General features: G+C 37.6%; 1 protein-coding gene across 4 annotated transcripts in view; it reads left to right on the top strand.

Annotated features, from left to right (window-relative positions):
- The window catches only part of ANKRD28 (ankyrin repeat domain 28), a 180,566-nt gene that overhangs the window by 118,035 nt on the left and 40,081 nt on the right, over positions 1–22,450 (top strand). For all 4 annotated transcript variants that reach the window (XM_089911164.1, XM_022561781.3, XM_089911163.1 and 1 more), the window contains 5 exons: positions 64–134; positions 5,762–5,962; positions 7,652–7,739; positions 13,295–13,437; positions 16,030–16,242. In XM_089911164.1, the coding sequence (XP_089767290.1) occupies positions 64–134; positions 5,762–5,962; positions 7,652–7,739; positions 13,295–13,437; positions 16,030–16,242 (716 nt within the window). The remainder of the gene's footprint in view (positions 1–63; positions 135–5,761; positions 5,963–7,651; positions 7,740–13,294; positions 13,438–16,029; positions 16,243–22,450) is intronic.

Below are 22,450 nucleotides of genomic sequence, written 5' to 3'. Positions count from 1 at the left end.
AGGACATTTACTTAAAATATTTTATGTTAAATATTTCAATTTATTTTTTTCTTCTTGTTGCAGGAGCTAGAGTTAATGCCAAAGACAACAAATGGTTGACACCTTTACACAGAGCAGTTGCATCTTGTAGTGAGGTATGAAATTTCTCTTAGTAAATATTTTGTATATAAAATCATTAAGTAGGCCTGCCTATGAGTCCATATTCAAATTCTGTATTTTCAAAAAAGGAAAAAGCAACTGAAAATACCTAGACTGGTCACTTTACTTTGGAATTTGTTCAAACCAAGTTAATTGTTCCATTTTCCTTTTGTGACTAAGGCCTCTTGGAGAGTCTGAAGTGGCAGAGAATAGAAAACCCTCCTTCTGTACTTCTTACAAGAGAGCAGTTGTTTTTCTATCTTACAAATTCCTCCTCAAGGCTTTTCTCTGCTGACTGGTTCACAGTAGCCTAATAGACGTGTTGCAGAGGTTCTGCTGGTTGTGCTCAAGAAATAATCTCAGCAGTGTGTAATGACTAAATGAAATATTGTTTAGGTAAACACTGAAATTAGTTTCAGAAACATTACTTGATTTCACATGTTGCCAGTTCTAAATACAATCTTAAAATATGTTAGGTGTCTTATGAGGAAGAACAATTCCTTTTTATTTATAATCCTGTGTATTGTTTGACCTTCAAGATAACTGACATTTTGGGAGAAAGTTCATTTTTATATTTGTCATATCTTCTAGTCCTCATAACATCCTTGTAGGATAGATATTTTAAGGAATTGTGTAGTTAATAATTTGCCAGAAACCACTCAGCTGTTGAGTAGCAGAGATGACACAAGTACCTGGACCCTCTTTTTTTCTGTCATTTTACTGCCTTTCTAAAATGGATTGGGTACTTTTTACAAATGCATTGTGCCCAAAGCACCCCTTTTACCTATCTTACGATAGTTGAAAACATTTTTTAAATCAAGGGTGGGACTGTATAAATTAATGTTTTCTTCAGTTATTCAAATTGTGGGAGACGAGGGAGGGTGGCTACTGCTGCTTCTCCCCATCATGGGGCCAGATAGTTCTGGAGAGAGAAGGGGAACACATGCCTTGGGAGGATGTTTCCCCAGGAGAAACTGGGGGCGCTCCTTTCTGTTCATTCTTCTTTGTATTCCTCATTTCGAAGTACACCTTGAACCCCAAACGAGAGTTGGGTGAGTGAAGAGGAGTGGAGGAGAAGGTGGCTGGAAGGGAGGGACTGTAAATGCTGCGGTGTGACAGAGGCGGTCTGTTGACCATAAGCCTCTGGATCGGGAGGGGACGGTGGTCCTTGGTGGCTACAGCTGGTGAACTGTGGGACTTGGATCAGGAGACACTGGCTTCAGATATCACCTGCCACTTTCTAGCTGTGTGATCTTGGGCAAATCTGGGAATTCTGAAAACTAAGACCTATTAACCAAAATACTTTGAACTCTGAAATTCATGGTAATGTTTTTAAGTTAGTGGTTAGCCCTCTTGCAGTGAAGTTTCTTTAAATAAAGGCGGTTAAGGAAGATAAACATTGCCATCATGGCAACCTATTGATAAATTAGTCATACTTACCTATTTTTTGGTATGACTCTTGGAAATATGTCTATTAAATTTAGTGGAGTTTTGTCAAATCATCAGAAAGAACACTTTGTATATTCGTAGAGATTGTAAAACAGGCCAAAGATTCTTTAAAAAAATAATTAATGTTAAAGGCAGATTGCAGGTTCCACCCAGAGACCTAACTGCTGATTTTTTAAAACTATGTACGTGGCTTGAACTTAAGGGCAAGCTGTAGGTTAGAAAGCAACAGATCCTAATAAGTTTAAGTTTAAGCTTTTCAACCTAAAAAAGGTTTAGGCTTTTCATCCTAAAAAACTACTAGGCTATGTAGTATTACAACTCTTCTGCAGGATTATGGGAAACAGCTATAAAATGTAACCATTCCATAAAAATATAACTTCTGTAAACCCTGAGCCCTAAGGATTATTTTTCTTTTAAAAGGAAAATGCCATGATTAGGGAAACTGCTAGGAAACCTAGTCAAGATTATCAGTTTCACTGGTGTTCTTTTAATTATTCTTGTCATATCCTAAGAGCAAAAGAAAGCTATACTTACATTACTTACTTCATTTAATAGAAAACATAACCGCAAAGGGGTATATAAAAAGGCAAAATTTTAGGTAGCTTTTGGTTTATGTTTTTGAGATACCATGAGAGAAGTAAGCTCTACAGAAGATGATTAGAGTGACTATTTTCTCACTTCTCCCAAGGACAGAGATGACTAGCATCGCTGAAGATGCATAGTAAGGAAGTTAACTCCTCACAGATAGTGGGTGTCTTAAGGCTTAATTCCCTCACTGAACTTGGGTTTAGAAAGACTGCTTCGGGTTAACTATACCAAGTTCCCCAGCTCTCCTTCCGTGACATGGTTTCCATGCACCTGGTCATATTGTCTGGCTGCCCCATCTTTTCTCCACCACTGGTTTGTGACTGTCAATCTTGAAGTGTAGCATACAATCTAGCTCTCCATAAATGCTGAGTATTCTTCTGAATAAATCAGTTTCTGAATATTAGGGCTTTGTGAGTGTGTGTGTGTGTGTGTGTGTGTGTTTGTGTATTTATTTATCTATCTGTCTATCCATCCACATCACACTGGATCCTCTGAAGGATATGCATTTATTTTTTTAACCTAACTCCAGGAATTAACATTTTAGTTCTATCAAGATAACTGAGTTTAAAATATATTATCATGTGAGGTATTAGTGGTTCACCCAAACGTTGTGTTTATTTGGAATGTGTTAGCCCTTCTTTTCCCTGTGCCTGACCCTAAGCTATGAATAAATAAATACTCTTTGGATATAATTAGTTAACCTTTTGTTATCACCCCACCCCCATATTTCTTTATCTTATTTAAATCAGTGTCATAGGTTATTACTTGTTTGCAAGGCACACCTGCAGCATTTCTTACACATGCATACCCTCTAATAATGGAAAAATCGGGATCAAGGTTACTATGGTAATTCTGTCATTAGTAAAACTATATCCTTGGTTATCTCTACATTTTTTTTCTAAATGCTTGTAATGTGTTGCTAATAAAATCTAGAATTTTACTAGGGTAAGACATCAGGCTCATTGGTTTGTAATTTCCAGAAATTTACCCTTTAAAAATTTTTTTTTGTTTTTGTTTTTGAATCTCCTGTCTTTAGAGAGTTCTTTAGTTTTCTCTAAATTTTCAAAGATCACTGCTATTGTGATATGGCACTGACGTATATTATTCTGAGTAGTAAATGATGGATGTATTAGTCAGCTCAGCTGCCATAACAAAATACCATAGACGGGGTGGCTTAAACAACAGAAATGTTTTTTCTCACAGACTGGAGGCTAGAAGTGTCAGATGAAGGTCCAGCAGGGTCAGTTTCTGATGAGGACTCTCTTCCTGGCTTGCAGATGGCTGCCTTCTCACTGTGTCCTCAAATTTGGTCGGGGAGGGGGGAATCTCTCTCTCCCTCTTCCTTGTCTTAGAATGCCATCAGTCTGATCAGGTTAGGGTCTCTCCCTTATCATCTCATTTAACTTTACCGCTTTGTGGTGGGGGGTGGTTAGGGCTTCGACATGAATTGTGGAGTACACAATTAAGTGTCCCCAACAGTGGACCCAGGGTTCAAACAGTCTTAGTCGTTGTGTTTACAGCCTTCTTTAGGTGCCATCTTACCCACCCTCAACCATAAACTGGATTTATTCTTGTTTTTCTGTGAAACGAAAGTATAGCTTTGATTTTTCTGTTCTTGCTGATGGAACATAAGTATTCCACACACTTTTCAGAAACTTAAAGGTATGCGTTGTGAATTCCAGTTGGAAATAATTAAGGCAAGCCTGGCATCTATAGTATGCTGTATTTGCCCAGTTTATCCAATTGTAAATTCTTCATTTTGTTTTTAATTATTTTCTAGTACATCTATTTCCCAGGATGGTATTAGTGTTACTCCCTAAGTCACAAAATACCCTTCTTGAGGATGAAGATTGAGAATCCTGACAGTGTTTGTACTTTGTTCTCCACGATTCTGAGTATATATTCCTCTGTGTATCTTTTTCCCTATATTCCTTTTTCTTAATTGAAATATAATTTACAGTAAAATGCACAGACTTTAAGTGTATAGTGTTGAGTTTTGGCAAATGTATATACCCATGTAACCTTTCTCCCAATCTAGATTTAGAAGATTCCATCACTCCAGCAAGTTCCCTCATGTCCCTTTTCAGTCAGTCCCTCCTGTCCCCAGAGGCACCTCTCAATTGCCTGTTCTAGAATTGCCTGTTCTAGAATTGCCTGTTCTAGAATTTTATAAAAATGGAATCATACAGTATGTACTCTTAATGTCTTGACTTCTTTTGAGATTAGTCATATTGTTGTGTACATTAGTGGTTCATTTCTTTTTATTGCCGAGTAGTGTTTCCTGTATGGATGTACAACAGTTTATCTGTTTTCCTATAGGTGGACATTTACATTTCTTGTTTTTGGCTCTTATGAATAAATAAAATAAAATAAATAAAAACATTCTTAGATGGGTCTTGTTAAAATTTCTCTTGGGTAAATAGCTGGATTGGAATTGTGGGGTCACAGGGCAGGCCTCCATATGTCTTTACTTAGCTACTCAGCAGGTCGATAGATTGATGGGCGTCTCTCCAGTCTTTTGCCAGCCTTGTGCTGGTTCCCATATTTCAGCAGTTCTGATTACTTTTTATTTCAAAGGCTATGTGCAAATCATAAATAATACTATTTTGCTTGGTCTTCCTTGCTACTTTGCATAGTTAGTTATTTTAATCTTTTGAACAATCTTATGTACGTTAGGTTTTTTTGCTTCATAGCAGACTTGAGATGAGTGATGGACAGGTGCTCTTTCCCCTCTTTACTGATAAGAAAACCAAGGGTCAATTTTATTAGACTTGAATAGTTATACCTTGTAAATGACAGAACTGAGGTGATTTGGTTCTGGTCCTTTTCATTTCATATGTAGTTTGTTGTTCATCTGCCAAAAATAAGATTATCACTGTAAGGAGAAAAATTTTGCTACGTTTAGTTCTGATTATATTGCTTAATATTGATGGCACACTGGATTCCTTTTGATTTTGCCATGAGTCCAGTTTATGGATGCTTTGTGACATTTTTCTTGTGCTTCTGGGAGACCAATCCCTTTGAATAGTAAATTCTTAATTTGCCTTGTTAACACCAACTTTCCCACCAGGTAGCATCACAACAAAGACTTCTTCCCTCCCTCCCTCCCTCCCTCCCTCCCTCCCTCCCCTAATGAATTAGATCCTAGTGATTTTCGTTTTGTAAAATATAGCATGTGGAATACTTTGGGAAGTAGTATGTTTAAATTTTTATATATTTAATGGCAAAGTGATAAATCTACTTTTTAAAGCTTTGAAAGTATAAATTAATTGTATCTCACCATCTAGAAAAGCAATATTAGTAATGAAGGTTTTTGAAGAATATTTGTCAGTATTTCTTGTACATTTTGATAGAGACTGATTGTTGTGCCTTTAATTGGAGGATAGAGAAAGGGAATGTTTTATTTTGATGTATCTTGCATGGCTCTGAGTACTGCCTTTAGTTCAAGCTATTTTGTTTTCTGGCTTGTTGATAGCAGGTTCTGCCAGAACTATTTTTATTTTCTCAAGAAATTTTATTTCCTTCATGTGCGTACAATTTCTAAAGCTGTTAACTCATTTGTCTTGTATATCTTCATATGTTTTAGGAAGCAGTTCAGGTACTTTTGAAGCATTCTGCAGATGTTAACGCTAGAGACAAAAACTGGCAAACCCCTTTACACATAGCGGCTGCTAATAAAGCTGTAAAGTGTGCGGAAGCTTTGGTCCCTCTGCTGAGTAATGTAAATGTGTCTGATCGAGCAGGGAGAACTGCACTGCATCATGCAGCTTTCAGTGGACACGGGGAGGTAAGTGGTATTCAGTTAGACAGTGATTCTCTCTCTCTGCGTGTGTGCCCACCCCCCCATTATTAATGAACTTGTCTATTTTGCTCATTTTTATTTAATTTTGCCTTTTTCAAACCCTCAGACTTCTTTTCATGATAATTCATGATATATATTCTCAAATTTAGAAATTTATTTATCAGATACAGCCCCTGCAGTTGAATTTCATGGTCAACCTGGGGAGACAAAGGACAACACTGCCAACTGTAACACAATGTGAAAAGTATGTTCTGTCATTGCAGGAAAAAATGTCTAGGAAGATGGAACAGTTTCATTGTTCTCCCAGAAAGATGGTAGCAAAGGAAGGTGGAGTGTAGAAAACCTTTTTTTTTTTTTTTTTTTTTGCGGTATGCGGGCCTCTCACTGTTGTGGCCTCTCCCGTTGCAGAGCACAGGCTCCGGACGCGCAGGCTTAGCGGCCATGGCTCACGGGCCCAGCTGCTTCGTGGCATGTGGGATCTTCCCGGACCGGGGCATGAACCCGTGTCCCCTGCATTGGCAGGCGGACTCTCAACCACTGCGCCACCAGGGAAGCCCCAAAACTTTTTCTTATATTTTATTTTGAACATTTAGTCAAGAATTCTTTGATGATAGACCATCAGAAGAAAACAATTTAAGAAAATTAATATTTAGTTATCTTATACAAGGAGTATTGGTTAATGTTAAGTGTGCCATAGCAAAGAGTGGGGTTTATGTATGTACATGGAAGACTTAGGAAAGAATGAGACTCAGAGTTAGAAGAACCTTTGAGGGCAGCTTGTCCAGTCCTTCATTTTTGTTGCAGACACAGAAACTCAAAGTAAGTAAAAATGGTGGTCCTACTGTATAGCAGAGGGAACTATACTCAATATCAATTCTTTTCCTGTAGTAGAAAAGAATCTGGAAGAAATATATGTATATATAAAACTGAATCACTTTGCTATGTACCTAAAAGATTGTAAATCAACTATACTTCAATTTTTTTTAAAAAAAGAGGTAAAGTGACATTCCCAAGATTCCATGGCTGAGGGCTAGTCACTGCAGTGCTGTTTTCACTGTTCTTCTCGGCTTTTGCAACATAAAGAATTCTTGTCTCTGCTGCAGTTCAGGTCACTAGATGAGTCCCTTTTTGACATCTGGAATGCCCTTTCTAATGGGGAAACTATTGTAAATATGCTTGAACCTAATGGAAATGACTTTTTTTGGTACATTTTGAGGTAAGTAGACTGTGCAGTGACCTTCAGGTCTAATCATATTACGGACACTGCATCTGTGTTTGAATTAAATTTAAGCCGTTTCTGGGATCAGAATGCACTTTGAATTTTAATAACACTTTGGGCTATAAAAAGGAATAAAACCTGTTGTTAAATACTCTCCCTTTAGACTTTCCAGATTTGTGCTTAGTTGTTCATAAAATACCAGGACACAAAGTGGCATCTTTAAAAAGATGCTGATGCCTGACTTCAGTAACCACCATAGTGAAACCTTTTTTCGTATATTGTCCTGTTGTTTATTAAATTATGTTAAAGCATCTTCAGTATATAGTCTCATCTTTCCTTTCTACAAATGCAGAAATTCGGTGCCAGAGAGCTTGAGATGAGTAGTTTTCACGATGGATATTCATGAACAGTTCTGCTTCTGAATGTTGATGAAACTGTGTTTATTTTTATTCCAGATGGTGAAACTACTCTTGTCTAGAGGTGCCAATATTAATGCTTTTGACAAGAAAGATAGACGTGCTATCCACTGGGCAGCATATATGGGTATGTGTATTTTAAATTTATTTTTTGACATTAAGTATTAAGGAAAAGTTGGACATTTCGTTCTTGCATTTGGTATAACATGTCTTTTGGGGTAGTGAGAAGTTGCACCATACCTGAGTTTGCTGCCCAAGTGGAACCAGCCTGGCAGTCGGGGGAGGTTTGCCAGGACAGGAGTACATTAGGTCCAGTTCTCCTGAAAGCTGTTTAAAATTAATTGTTTACTTTTAAAGGGAGAGATGTCCTAGACACAAGTTTGGGATACAGAGTTTAGATTGGTGTTTACTAAAAGCCCATTCTCATACCCATCCTGAACCCATCCTTGTTTGTATGGGAATATTAAGGTAGAAGTTGTGAAGATGTATTAAGAAGCCTGTTATCTTGTGCCAAGCACTGTGTTAAATAGGCATATCACGTTTGATTTCTACCACAGTAAGAAACTGAGGTTTAGATATCAGCTTTTCTGCTTTTAACATTCTTGAGGGAATTCCCTGGCAGTCCAGTGGTTAGGACTTCTCGCCTTCACTGCCGAGGGTGTGGGTTCCATCCCTGGTCGGGGAACTAAGATCCCACAAGCTGCGCAGTGTGACCAAACAAAGAAAAAAAAGGATTCTTGAAAAGTCTTAGGATCTGCACGTTGCAGTTTGAAACTAACAGAGCTCATGGGAAAATGGTCCTGGGGCAGACTGCTTAAAACCTACGCAACTCCACGAGCAGAGCACTAACGAAAGCATTAATGGGTTTTTGAGGTAACTGGGACAGCCAGGGAGGAGAAAGGTCAGGCTTCCACAGGATACTTTAAAACGCACAGAAAGAACAGAGCAGAGATGCTGGCCTGCGGGCGCTAAGACCACGCGGGCCGAAGTGGATCTCAACCTGCTGCAAACCTTGCAAGTCCCGTAGGGCTAGGCTGTGCCTCTGGAAGGAAGCCGTGGGTGGGGCATCTTACAATAGAGCTGAAGAACTCCTTTCTTTGCAGCCATGGAGCTCAGGGCTTTTTCTTTTCCTCCCAACAGTCTATTCTGCTTCTGCTCTTCTTGCTCCTCTGACTTAGGAAAAATTACATGGACTGACGGACCACATAGTGCTGGTCTCATTCCCATGTGCCTCTCATACTGACTACAGAGACAGTCTAGCCCCTCTACTCACAGGCATAGCTTATCCTCACCACTCCCTGCCTTTGCTTTTGTCTTTTCCTAGCTCTCACTTAAAATTCAAAGGTTGATAGAAGATTATTAGTTTTAAAAACTATATAAAATTGTAAAATACAAAAATGTAAGAAACCAAATGAACTCAAACCAGTTGACGGTAACCCCAAGGTCCAGGAAGATCCTTTGCCCATCATGGAAGTAACTCTTGGGCTCTTGGTGTTTCTCTCACACCAAAGGTTTGTGCCTCTAGTTATGTCATGGGCACTTTCCTTCTGTTAACTGAAGGTAAAACATCCAGAAGCAAGTCTCCTGTGGTGTCCTAAAGTGCCCTCCTCGCAGCCTGTAGGTTTTCTGTATTTTAAGTCTTGGGGATTTTTCTGAATATTCTGGAATAGCTTATTCTTGACGGTTCAGGCACAGATGGTCTGTGATTTTAAACTATATACCTTATATTAAAAGGTTCACACATTAAGCAGAGGGTATCAGGCCTTTTATCTCCAAAGAATTAAACTTGGCTAAACAGCTGTTTTCATAAAATTGAAGGCCAAGGAATTTTGTGGGTTGCCTCTAATTGAGCTCCCAGAGTAGCTGGGTGTGTATATCTCAGAGGCCCTTGGATGGCTTTGTTTTCCTTGATCTACTAAATGTCATTTTTCAGGCCGATTGTGGATTGTAAAAGATATTCTGTATTTCTTGGACCTCATAGTCCGTTTAATTTTTGAGCATAAACATTCAGAGATTCATAATTTTCCTTTCCCTGTCTCTTCCTTCCTTTAAGCTTGGAAAAAGAGGAGTATTGACACACAGTTTCTAAAACCATTCAGTTGTTTTAGGTGTTCAGGATTAAAAAGGAGCTAAATATATGAAAGTAGGGAGTTACTGCCTGGTCTATTAAGACAGGCCTTAAGTCCAGGTCATTGACACCTCTAGAGAATCTGCCAATATTAGCCTAAGAGACATTACATGTCTTGTAATTTATTTCTCACAGGCTTCTATTTCTCACAGGCTTCTGTATTTGCCCTGGCCTTCTGTCCCCTGGTTGAGGCTACCCTTACTTTTCTGTTAGGTTCTACGTCTTATACTTATGCTATGATTGAATCCTCTGTTTATGTTCCCCAGCCCCACCTCTGTCCCCAAATGAACTGATCATTTTTCCCTCCCTACGCTGTGTTTGCTCCTACCATGAACCGTCATTAAGAATCCATTTACTGTTACTGATGAACCTAGTTACAGGGCAGGAATAAAGAGGTAGACATAGAAAATGGACTTGAGGACATAGGGTGGGAGGGCGAAGCTGGGGCGAAGTGAGAGTAGCATCGACATATATACACTACCGAATGCAGAATAGTTGGCTGGTGGGAAGCAGCAGCATAGCACAGGGAGATCAGCTCAGTGCTTTGAGATGACCTAGAAGGGTGGGATAGGGAGGGTGGGAGGGAGGCTCAAGAGGGAGGGGATATGGGGACATGTGTATGCATGTGGCTGATTCACTTTGGTGTACAACAGAAACTAACACAGTATTGTGAAGCAATTATACTCCAATAAAGATCTGTTTAAAAAAAAAGTCCATTTACTCATTCATCTTTTCTGTTGCCTTCAATGCTTTTAGCAATATCCAGTCACTTTTTGCCTCAAAGTACCTTACTGTGATGACTTTGACATAGAGGGTACTAAATAAATATTAATTACCTTGATAAGAAACTCATTACATTAATTCTTCTTAAAGCAATGCATAATTTGAGTTGATGTGAAATGGTGTTTTTCTTCTTACTTTCCTTTCCATAAAAACTTGTGAGCATAGCTCATTTTACTTTTATTAATACATTCATGACAAAAGAAAAATGTAGGGAATTTTCCAAATTCCTGACGGATAATGATTACATTTATCAAATTCACGTTGCATGGATATAATTTTTTAAAGGAGTTATTGACTACAGAATTATGTATGCCATGCATGTCTGCTGGATGCTGTCTTCTAAAAATACACCCATATGAATTGAATGAAATTTAGTCTCCTTGGTAGCATCGTTCTATAAATTGATAAGGAAAACACATATGTATTCTGGCTAGGTTCCACCTTGCTAGAACAATATCATTTATTTCACTCTAGAACTTTCTTCCCTTTTTTCTTTTAAATAGGTCACCCCAAACTGGCTATGGAAAGGCCCCTTCTTCATGTTTTCAGTGGTCCGTTAAAGGAATTTTTACATATTTCAGAAATGTGATTAAATAAATATTTGTCAATTTTAAGATTGTAAATTTCCCTATGCATGGCACCTTTTAAAAATAGGGCTTTATCGGTCTCAGGAAAAGTTCACACTTCCTGGAATCTACATAATTAATATGATCTAAGTCATTTACTTAGAATGATGTGTTGGTTTTGGACAGTTTTTCCATTATGTTTGTATAATGGGCCTTCTAGTCTTAAAAATCAGGAGAATTTGTTTCTTTTTGGCATATTTAGTGAATAATATGCATTTGCCCGGTTTAAAAAAGCTATATTTATGCGTGAGCCTCCTGGGCATTATAAGTCCTGGTTTTTAATACATTACAGTAAACCCAAGTAGTTGTCTTTCTAGAGCCATAGATCAGAGAGTAATGTGTAGTGAGATCTTCTGTACCAGTTAGTGCTCTTATATGATAGTCACATTTAATTTGGCATCTAATGATTTGACAGATATTCTTTTGATTTTTTCCTAAAAATATAGTAGATATTTTTCATATTGAAATGGGGAAAAAACAGCTGAATGTATCCACTTTAATTGATAATTTATATATATGAACAACTATATCTACTTGATTCTTTATGCATCTTGTAGACTCCTTTTTTCAAGGGGGCAAGGCACTATGTTTGAAAGTCTCATTTTTATAGTTATTTACTTTATATACTCCTTCCCTATGAGGGGTATTAAAAATGGCATCATTAGCAACTCGTTTAATGTAACATATTTATTAGGTACCTATTTTGTTTGAAATACACCAAGAAGTAGAACATAAGAGCCTATGATATTTGCCTTTAAAGATATATATATTTGGGAACTTAATACATAAAAGTAATTAAAGAGTTTGTTAAATAATGATTCAAGTTTAAGATACATCACAAAGTATTATTATGTATGCTTATTAGATAGTATTTACAGGTACATTGTGCTTTTGGCCACGTAATTCTAGGCAACTAGAAGCCTTAAAAAGACTTCTAGGGAAGATAGGAACTGACATGACCTTCTTCAAGGATTAGTAACCACGATTAGAAAGAAACGTCCAAGCAGAACATTCTGTACAACGTAGGAATCAGCCCCATGAACAAAGGCACAGAGGTGGAAAGGCTTTTGGGAGGAGAAAGTACTGTATAATCTAAAGTGACAAGAGGTGAGGAGATACGAAAGGAGAACAGTGGTTCTCCCACCTTCCACCTGGCCTCCTTATGTGGTTGGGTAGGGCCTGAGACTAGTTCTGCCTAATGAAAGTAGCATCCCCTGTGGACCAGAGCATTTAATTGCTGGTGTGAGACTGTAGTCTGTTCCCCTTTCTGGCACAGTGACCAAGCTGCCTTCAAATCATGCGTCAGCTCCATGAATCCGGATCCTTGCGTGACTGAGCAGAGCCCTCTGGCCAAGCTATCATAATGCTAATGAGAAATAAAACACTAATTGTTTAAGCCACTGAGATTTGGGAGTTGGTTGTTAACCACAGCATGTATAATGTAGCCCAGGGGTCCCCATCCCCCAGAACCGGGCCACACAGCAAAAGATGAGCCGCAGGCAAGCCAGCCAAGTTTCATCTGCCACTCCGCATCCCCCACATAGGGCTGAACCATCCCCCCCATCACTCACATTACCGCCTGAACCATTCCCGCCCCACCCCCGCCACGTGGAAAAATTGTCTCCCATGAACCCGGTCCCTGTTGCCAAAAAGGTTAGGGACTGCTGACCTAGCCTATCCTGATTGTTAAGGCATCTGGGGGAAATAATAAGGGAAAAGAAGTTTTTAGCTGTGTGTTCTAAAGACCTGACATTTTTTAAGAAATAAGCCCAAGTCACTCCCAGACTAATGTCTTACATTAGACATGAAAAGCTAACTTAAGAACTGGAGAATGTATTAAAACAACCTTGGAAACAACAAGATCTAGGTAAAAGGAGGATTGCAGGGTTATCGTTGGATAAAATAATTAAATGTATTATTTTCAATTATTAGTTACCTCTGTCAGCATTTATCAAAATTATCCTGAATTCTTATTTTTTTCTTCTATCCTCTCTCTGGTTATAATGTGATTAATTGGTGACTTGTCATGCATTATCTAGTTAATTTGTATTGTATTTTTACCTGTCTTTAAAGATATTCAGGATTGTATTTCATGTTTTCCATACACTCATCTTCTTGTTTTTTTCTTCATAAACACATTTTCAGGTCACATTGAAGTAGTGAAATTACTTGTGGCACACGGAGCTGAAGTGACATGCAAGGACAAGAAGTCTTACACACCTCTCCACGCAGCAGCCTCTAGCGGGATGATCAGCGTAGTCAAGTACCTTCTTGATCTTGGGGTTGATGTAGGTGTACAGACTAAGCAGTACAGAAGAATGGAGCATTTTGTGTGTTCGTGATTTTGTTGTTGGCAGAAGTTATTTCAAATTTAAAAGATGATTTCTTACAATAAGATTTTTGTCTTTTAATAGTTTTATGTTTATAGTCCTTCACATAATATACAGTGCACTGATGTCTGACCAAGTCATGAAGTTAGTCAAATGTATTAAGAGGTAAAATATATTCCAAAGGTGAACGGTTGATTGACAGAAGTTTTTCTTTTCCATCACATTCTAGGCCCTGTAGCTTCATTTCAGCTATGGAAACCAGCAGATCAGACATATTTGGATTATTTTCCTAAGCGGCTGGGTTATTGTTAGTATTATTTGCCCAGTTTGTCTAATATTTCCTTTAAATGACCGTAGCTGTTCACATTACAGGATATTGGCCAGAGACAGGCAGGAAAACTAGAGGCTTTTGGCCTATTAGCTGCAAGTGTTCCTTACTGTATGATCTCTTTGGTTCAGAGGGGTTGCTCCTTCATCTGAATATGTTTGATTACGGAACTGGGATAGCTAAGAATACCTGGGACTCCCACAGTCTATCCTTTAGGCACAGTTCTGACAAACTCATCTGGTCTTTAAAACACAGATGAAAAAGCAGCCAGGTAGAAGGAGAGAGGGAGGTAGTTTAGATCAGCTGCAGAGACAGAAAGATAGGTGGTAATCTGGTTGGACAAAGAATACGTGGCAGAACTGTGGAGCTGGATAGCCTATTAATTTAATTTAAGGACTTTGTGAAGCACTTAGTTATTGAAAATGTAGGGATCAAAAATTCAAACACATTGTTAGGTAGAAGCTTGTAGAGTGCAAACAGATGAAAGTTTTATTTCAACTCAGCACTTCCTGTAGCTCTGTTTCAACAGAGTGACATAATGCCTTAAGAGACCCTTGATCTAGATAAATGAGATAGCCTTGTTTCTCATCACTGTTTCACGTCCATTCTGGTGCAATTTTTAAAGCTTATGTTATTGACAGCAAAATTATAAACTCTGGTGAGAGTGTTCTTCAGAAAAAGTGGTCAAACTTAGAGCCATTTAGTGACATGTGGCCTCCAATTGCATGACTTAGTTTCCTAGAGCTGAAGTGAGTGACTTAAAACAATAAATTTAATCTCTCAAAATTTTGGAAGCTCCGAGGGAGAATCTTTTCTGTGTCCGCCAGCTTTTGGTGATGAAATCTAGATAACTTGACTAAAGTTAAGTGTTGCTTTTTCACTTCCTCTAATTTCTGTTACCAGAGATGTGAGAAAAGAAAATGTTAAATAAAGTTGTGATAAGTTGGGGCCAACCACAAGGTTAGAGGGCACAGTCTCCACACAGGACTGACTTCAGTTTTGATGATTCACTAGAAGGACTCCAAAAACTCACTGCAAGCTATTATACTCACAGTTATGGTTTATTATGCAGAAAAGACACAAATTAACATCAGCCAAAGGAAGAGACACACAAGGCAGAGTCTAAGAGTATTCTAAACACAAAGCTTCCATTGGCCTCTCCTTACAGAGTTAGGACTCCTTACTCTCCCAGCATCAGAACGTGACATATGCACATAGTATTGCTAACCAGAGAAGCACTCCTGAGCTTTGTTTTCAGAGTTTTATTGGGCCTCCACTACATAGGCATGATTGATTGATCAAAATTGCTCATATGGTTGATTTCAGTCTCCAAGTCCACTGATACCAGCGGACCCAAAGCCCCTCCCCTCCATCACATGGTTGGTTTATGTGGTGTGGTTGGCCCTGCCCTAAAGACCCGCTGTGCCTCCTCCTACTCTCAGGTCCAGGGTAGCCAGCTCCCACCCTGGACAAGGACACAGCTGTCAGGTGTGCCATAGATGACCTCCCAGAAGACAGGAGCGAAAGTACAATTCTTTACCACAGAAAAGTTATGTAAACTTTAAAATATTCATCCAATATATTTTTTAAGAAATAGAAAGATAAAGAAACTTCAGTTACATGAATTATTTCTCAATGTTGACTATATTTTTTGAGCATATTCATTTTGGTAAAATGTCAGTATGTAGGCTGGAAAATATCTAAAGCCCAAGTTTGTTGCAAAAATGAATTAAATAGAAAAGGATGTCAGTAATTTTTTAAAAAATCTTTCTCTCTACTAATCACCAGCTTTATTAATCTTTTGTCACTGTAAATAGCAGAAAATATGCGTGTTTTTCAATATGTGTCAGAATTTTCAGTTTGTGTTCATTTTTCATGATTCTTAGAATTAATTCTGTGATTGTCCCTTACCTAGAATGCTTTTAAAAATATATTATTTGTTTTCATTTTCCTAAAATATCTCTTGGAATCATTCAGTTTTGTCATGAAGTAGACATTGTAAATATAAGTTATGTTCCCTGAAGCTACAAAATCGTTTGACACCAAAATGTTGTTATGTGCATTTTTTTTATTGAAGTTTAAGATTATAAGCCATATCTGTGTATTTATCCCTGTTTGTTTCTCGCTTTAATAATTAGATTTCAACCACAATGTTGCTAAAATAGCTCACAACGATAATTAGGAAGACTGCTTTAAGATTGACAATTTTTTTCTTCCAATAGATGAATGAACCAAATGCCTATGGAAATACACCTCTTCATGTAGCCTGCTACAATGGACAAGATGTTGTCGTGAATGAACTTATAGACTGTGGTGCTAATGTAAATCAAAAGAATGAAAAAGGGTTTACTCCTTTGCACTTTGCTGCTGCATCAACACATGGAGCATTGTGTTTAGAGCTTCTAGTAGGCAATGGGGCCGATGTCAATATGAAGGTATGAAGTAATATCAGAATCCCTATCTAATATTTAGGAGTTCACTGTAGTATCAGTAGCTACTAAAAAGGAGTGAATTACTGATAACACACAGATGAATCTTAAAAATACTATGCTGAGTGAAAGCGTTACACAAGAATATATTCACTATTTCCATTTATATAAGGTTTTAGAACAGACAAAATTCCAGTTATATGGGGTTCCAGACGCTACAGTTGGGGAAATAAAAAAAAGAGAGAGAGAACAATTGTTGCCTCTGGGAGGAGGGATTGATGAAAAGGGGGCGTGGGGGAACTTTCTCTGTGGTGGTAATGTCCTGTATTTTGACAGCTTTGTGTTATATAAATAAGTGTTAGTCAAAACTCATCAGGTGGTACATTTTTTGTATGTCTCATTGCATGTAAATGTTCCCGTAGAAGGTTACAAATCAAACAAATACTGAACCCTAGTTAATGATATGCATACCAAAGTGTTTAGAGGTAATAGGTAGTGATATCAGCAGCTGACTTTAAAAAGCATCACTTAGGGACTTTCCTGGCGGTCCAGTGGTTAAGACTGCACGCTTCCACTGCAGGGGGCACAGGTTTGATCCCTAGTCTTGCATGCCACGCGGTGTGGCCTACCCCCCCCCCAAGAAAAAAGCATCACTTAATTGCACGGGTGGATGTATGATAATGTTCACATAGTAAAATGTTAGTGGTAGACTCTAGGTGGTAGGTATATGGGTGTTCACTGTAATATTCTTTCAACTTTTCTGTTTTGAAATTTTTCACAGTGTTAGAAAAATTAGAAGACTGATACAGTGTTTTACATATAAGAATAGTTGCTTTTTGGTTTTTTGGTCATTCGCTTCCAAGAGTGAACATTTGAATTTGAGAAATATGTGAAAATTCTGGAGCCAAAATATACGTACCTTTACTGCATAATTCTTTGGAAATGCACATGCAACCACAGTTTTGAACATAACTACTTCATAATGTATAATCATCATTTTATATTTTCCAAGATGCTTTCACTGATTGCTTCTGTATTAATTTATTAATTCATTCTTTGAGCACTTGCCAAACCATGTCTTGTGGTGTAAAGAAAAGAAAACCACAAACAAAATTGAACCGTTTAGGATTAGTAAAAACATTTAACCTTCAAATGTTTTCAGAGCTTTCATTGCATAACATTTCAGCTTCTTTTGTAGGTGTGATGAGCCAGTGTCTTTCAGACTGGTAGAGAAAGGAGTCCATTTTCTTACCTGTCTAACTTTAGAAAATCCTTTAACGATGCCACTGACCCACTCTGACAGCTGTAGCAGCAGCAAGCCCATCTATAATTAGGTCGTTGCTCTAAATTGCCCCTTGCCAGCTAAAGGACAAAATTTATACATATCAACTTATGGAAGGAAAGGGCATGAGATATCATAAAGAACTCCTTTCTGGTTAAAATGTCTCTTTTACGAATATACATTTAAAGCTTTCAGTTCTCAATCAAATCACCAACTAAACTAAAGTTTTATTTTTAATAATTTAAATAACTTCTAAATATTTACTGATAAGTTCAAACTGCGTATTTTGATTTGAAGAATTCCTGCTGTTTGGATAATCAGTGCCTAGAAAAAATATCAGAATTCTTGTGGGGGTGGGAAGTTAGTTACTTGTTTCCTCAAAAGCCTAGTAATATTTTTTAATGAAGAGTTTTTCAAAATAAAAAATTTGAAATTATCTTCATATTCTTCAAACGAAAAGATCTCATCAAGTAGTTTTAGTCTCTGTGAGACCCCTTTATGATAAAGGGGCTGTAGTTAAAATTATCTTTGTTAAAAAGTATCATGGAATAAGAGGCTTACCTATATCATTAACTATTATGCATTTTTTAGTTTATATGGGGCTGGGTAAAAATTAGGCTTTCTATTTTATACAGTGCCATTTAGACATGACTGTTTACTATAATTTGAAGATAATTAATCACTTGCTTCATGTCATTGCCTATGTAGCTGACTCTAGTACCTATGATTATTTTTAAGTCTGTATTTTCTTTTGAAATGTTGAGATGAGAATCAGTTCTACAAGAGGGTCACTTGTAGTATAATGCTTAGCAGTGGCCTTATTTGAAGTTACCTCCCTAATGATTTAGAAAATTCAGTGGTAGATTTTACACATGACAAGGGAATGTTTTAGCAAAACAGTTAAGATGTGGTGGTTAAGTAGATTTGAAGACAACAGACCATGATGCTGGTTTAAAAAGAGATTTCATAAAAGTTGCTTTAATTTTGTCTAAGGATGTATGACATCCTGCTGATGTGCAGTTGCCCAGTTATCTTACTGCCGAGTTCCATTGAAACACACTCCCTAAGTTGTTGATGACTTCTGAGGTACCGTCCAACTGACATTATGTAAAAATTGTTGATAGCAGTGAGTTTTCAACGCATAAGAACTTGCATTCATTCAAGAATATATCTTCGTTCCTGACACTGTTTCCTGTATTTGTCAAATCGATGCTTATCGAATTATTGTTTGACTAACGAGTTAAGGCTTTGACATTTGTCTTGCAAGAAAAAAATTACATTTGTTGACCCTCAAGTTCTCCTTATCAAGGCACCTTTCTCCTTCATCTTTTCCTCCCATTCCATTCTCTATTTTGATTTTTCTGTCCTTGATCAGGTTGTGGATGACTAGAATTGGAATGTGAATTTAGATTTGTAATTATTCAGTTTATACGTTTTTTAATTGGTTGTCCTACAGAATACTACATAGAAGTAAAATGAATGGGTTTTTTTTACATATTTATTAGAGTATAATTGCTTTACAATGGTGTGTTAGTTTCTGCTTTATAACAGAATGAATCAGTTATACATATACATATGTTCCCATATATCTTCCTTCTTGCGTCTCCCTCCCTCCCACCCTTCCTACCCCACCCCTCCAGGCGGTCACAAAGCACCGAGCTGATCTCCCTGTGCTATGCGGCTGCTTCCCACTAGCTATCTACCTTACATTTGGTAACGTATATACACGTCCATGCCTCTCTCTCGCTTTGACACAGCTTACCCTTCCCCCTCCCCATATCCTCAAGTCTGTTCTCTAGTAGGTCTGTGTCTTTATTCCTGTCTTACCCCTAGGTTCTTCATGACATTTTTTTTTCCTTAAAGTCCATATATATGTGTTAGCATACGGTATTTATCTTTCTCTTTCTGACTTACTTCACTCTGTATGACAGACTCTAGGTCCATCCACCTCACTACAAATAGCTCAATTTTGCTTCTTTTTATGGCTGAGTAATATTCCATTGTATATATGTGCCACATCTTCTTTATCCATTCATCCGATGATGGACACTTAGGTTGTTTCCATCTTCAGGCTATTGTAAATAGAGCTGCAATGAACATTTTGGTATATGACTCTTCTTGAATTATGGTTTTCTCGGGATATATGCCCAGGAGTGGGATTGCTGGGTCCTATGGTAGTTCTATTTGTAGTTTTTTAAGGAACCTCCATACTGTTCTCCATAGTGGCTGTACCAATTCACATTCCCACCAGCAGTGCAAGAGTGTTCCCTTTTCTCCACACCCTCTCCAGCATTTATTGTTTCTAGATTTTTTGATGATGGCCATTCTGACTGGTGTGAGATGGTATCTCATTGTAGTTTTGATTTCCGTTTCTCTAATGATTAATGATGTTGAGCATTCTTTCATGTGTTTGTTGGCAGTCTGTATATCTTCTTTGGAGAAATGTCTATTTAGGTCTCCTGCCTATTTTTGAATTGGGTTGTTTGTTTTTTTGTTATTGAGCTGTGTGAGCTGCTTATAAATTTTGGAGATTAATCCTTTGTCAGTTGCTTCATTTGCAGATATTTTCTCCCATTCTGAGGGTTGTCTTTTGGTCTTGTTTATGGTTCCCTTTGCTGTGCAAAAGCTTTGAAGTTTCATTAGGTCCCATTTGTTTATTTTTGTTTTTATTTCCATTTCTCTAGGAGGTGGGTCAAAAAGGATCTTGCTGTGATTTATGTCATAGAGTGTTCTGCCTATGTTTTCCTCTAAGAGTTTGATAGTTTCTGGCCTTACATTTCAGTCTTTAATCCATTTTGAGCTTATTTTTGTGTGTGGTGTTAGGGAGTGATCTAATCTCATACTTTTACATGTACCTGTCCAGTTTTCCCAGCACCACTTCTTGAAGAGGCTGTCATTTCTCCACTGTACATTCCTGCCTCCTTTATCAAAGACAAGGTGACCATATGTGTGTGGGTTTATCTCTGGGCTTTCTATCCTGTTCCATTGATCTATATTTCTGTTTTTGTGCCGGTACCATGCTGTCTTGATTACTGTAGCTTTGTAGTATAGTCTGAAGTCAGGGAGCCAGATTCCTCCAGCTCCGTTTTTCGTTCTCAAGATTGCTTTGGCTATTCGGGGTCTTTTGTGTTTCCATACAAATTGTGAAATTTTTTGTTCTAGTGCTGTGAAAAATGCCAGCGGTAGTTTGATAGGGATTGCATTGAATCTGTAGATTGCTTTGGGTAGTAGAGTCATTTTCACAATGTTGATTCTTCCAATCCAAGAACATGGTATATCTCTCCATCTATTTGTATCATCTTTAATTTCTTTCATCAGTGTCTTATAATTTTCTGCATACAGGTCTTTTGTCTCCTTATGTAGGTTTATTCCTAGGTATTTTATTCTTTTTGTTGCAGTGGTAAATGGGAGTGTTTTCTTGATTTCACTTTCAGATTTTTCATCATTAGTGTATAGGAATGCCAGAGATTTCTGTGCATTAATTTTGTATCCTGCTACTTTACCAAATTCATTGATTAGCTCTAGTAGTTTTCTGGTAGCATCTTTAGGATTCTCTATGTATAGTATCATGTCATCTGCAAACAGTGACAGCTTTACTTCTTCTTTTCCTATTTGGATTCCTTTTGTTTCTTTTTCTTCTCTGATTGCTGTGGCTAAAACTTCCAAAATATGTTGAATAAGAGTGGTGAGAGTGGGCAACCTTGTCTTTTTCCTGATCTTAGTGGAAATGCTTTCAGTTTTTCACCATTGAGGACGGTGTTGGCTGTGGGTTTGTCATATATGGCCTTTATTATGTTGAGGAAAGTTCCCTCTGTGCCAACTTTCTGCAGGGTTTTTATCATAAATGGGTGTTGAATTTTGTCAAAAGCTTTCTCCGCATCTATTGAGATGATCATATGTTTTTTCTCCTTCAGTTTGTTAATATGGTTTATCACATTGATTGATTTGCATATATTGAAGAATCCTTGCATTCCTGGAATAAACCCCACTTGATCATGGTGTATGATCCTTTTAATGTGCTGTTGGATTCTGTTTGCTAGTATTTTGTTGAGGATTTTTGCATCAGTGTTCATCAGTGATATTGGCCTGTAGTTTTCTTTCTTTGTGACATCCTTGTCTCGTTTTAGTATCAACGTGATGGTGGCCTCGTAGAGTGAGTTTGAGAGTGTTCCTCCCTCTGCTATATTTTGGAAGAGTTTGAGAAGGATAGGTGTTAGCTCTTCTCTAAATGTTTGATAGAATTCGTCTGTGAAGCCACCTGGTCCTTGGCTTTTGTTTGTTGGAAGATTTTTAATCACAGTTTCAATTTCAGTGCTTGTGATTGGTCTGTTCATATTTTCTATTTCTTCCTGATTCAGTCTTGGCAGGTTGTGCATTTCTAAGAATTTGTCCATTTCTTCCAGGTTGTCCGTTTTCTTGGCATAGAGTTGCTTGTAGTAATCTCTCATGATCTTTTGTATTTGTGCAGTGTCAGTTGTTACTTTTTTTTCATTTCTCATTCTGTTGATTTGAGTCTTCTCCCTTTTTTTCTTGATGAGTCTGGCTAATGGTTTATCAATTTTGTTTATCTTCTCAAAGAACCAGCTTTTAATTTTATTGATCTTTGCTATTGTTTCCTTCATTTCTTTTTCATTTATTTCTGATCTGATTTTTATGATTTCTTTCCTTCTGCTAACTTGGTGGGGGTTTTGTTCTTTCTCTAATTGCTTTAGGTGCAAGGTTAGGTTGTTTATTTGAGGTGTTTCCTGTTTCTTAAGGTAGGATTGTATTGCTATAAACTTCCCTCTTAGAACTGCTTTTGCTGCATCCCATAGGTTTTGGATCATCATGGCTCCATTGTCATTTGTTTCTAGGTATTTTTTTAATTTCCTCTTTGATTTCTTCAGTGGTCACTTCTTTATTAGTAGTGTATTGTTTAGCTTCCATGTGTTT

The sequence above is a fragment of the Delphinapterus leucas genome, chromosome 4 (assembly GCF_059928025.1).
Source record: "Delphinapterus leucas isolate spDelLeu-1000000601 "Yukka" chromosome 4, BTC_Dleu_Yukka2, whole genome shotgun sequence".
Lineage (NCBI taxonomy): Eukaryota > Metazoa > Chordata > Mammalia > Artiodactyla > Monodontidae > Delphinapterus > Delphinapterus leucas.
The sequence above is the reverse complement of the archived record's forward strand: the minus strand, read 5'-3'. Positions and strand labels throughout refer to the sequence as shown.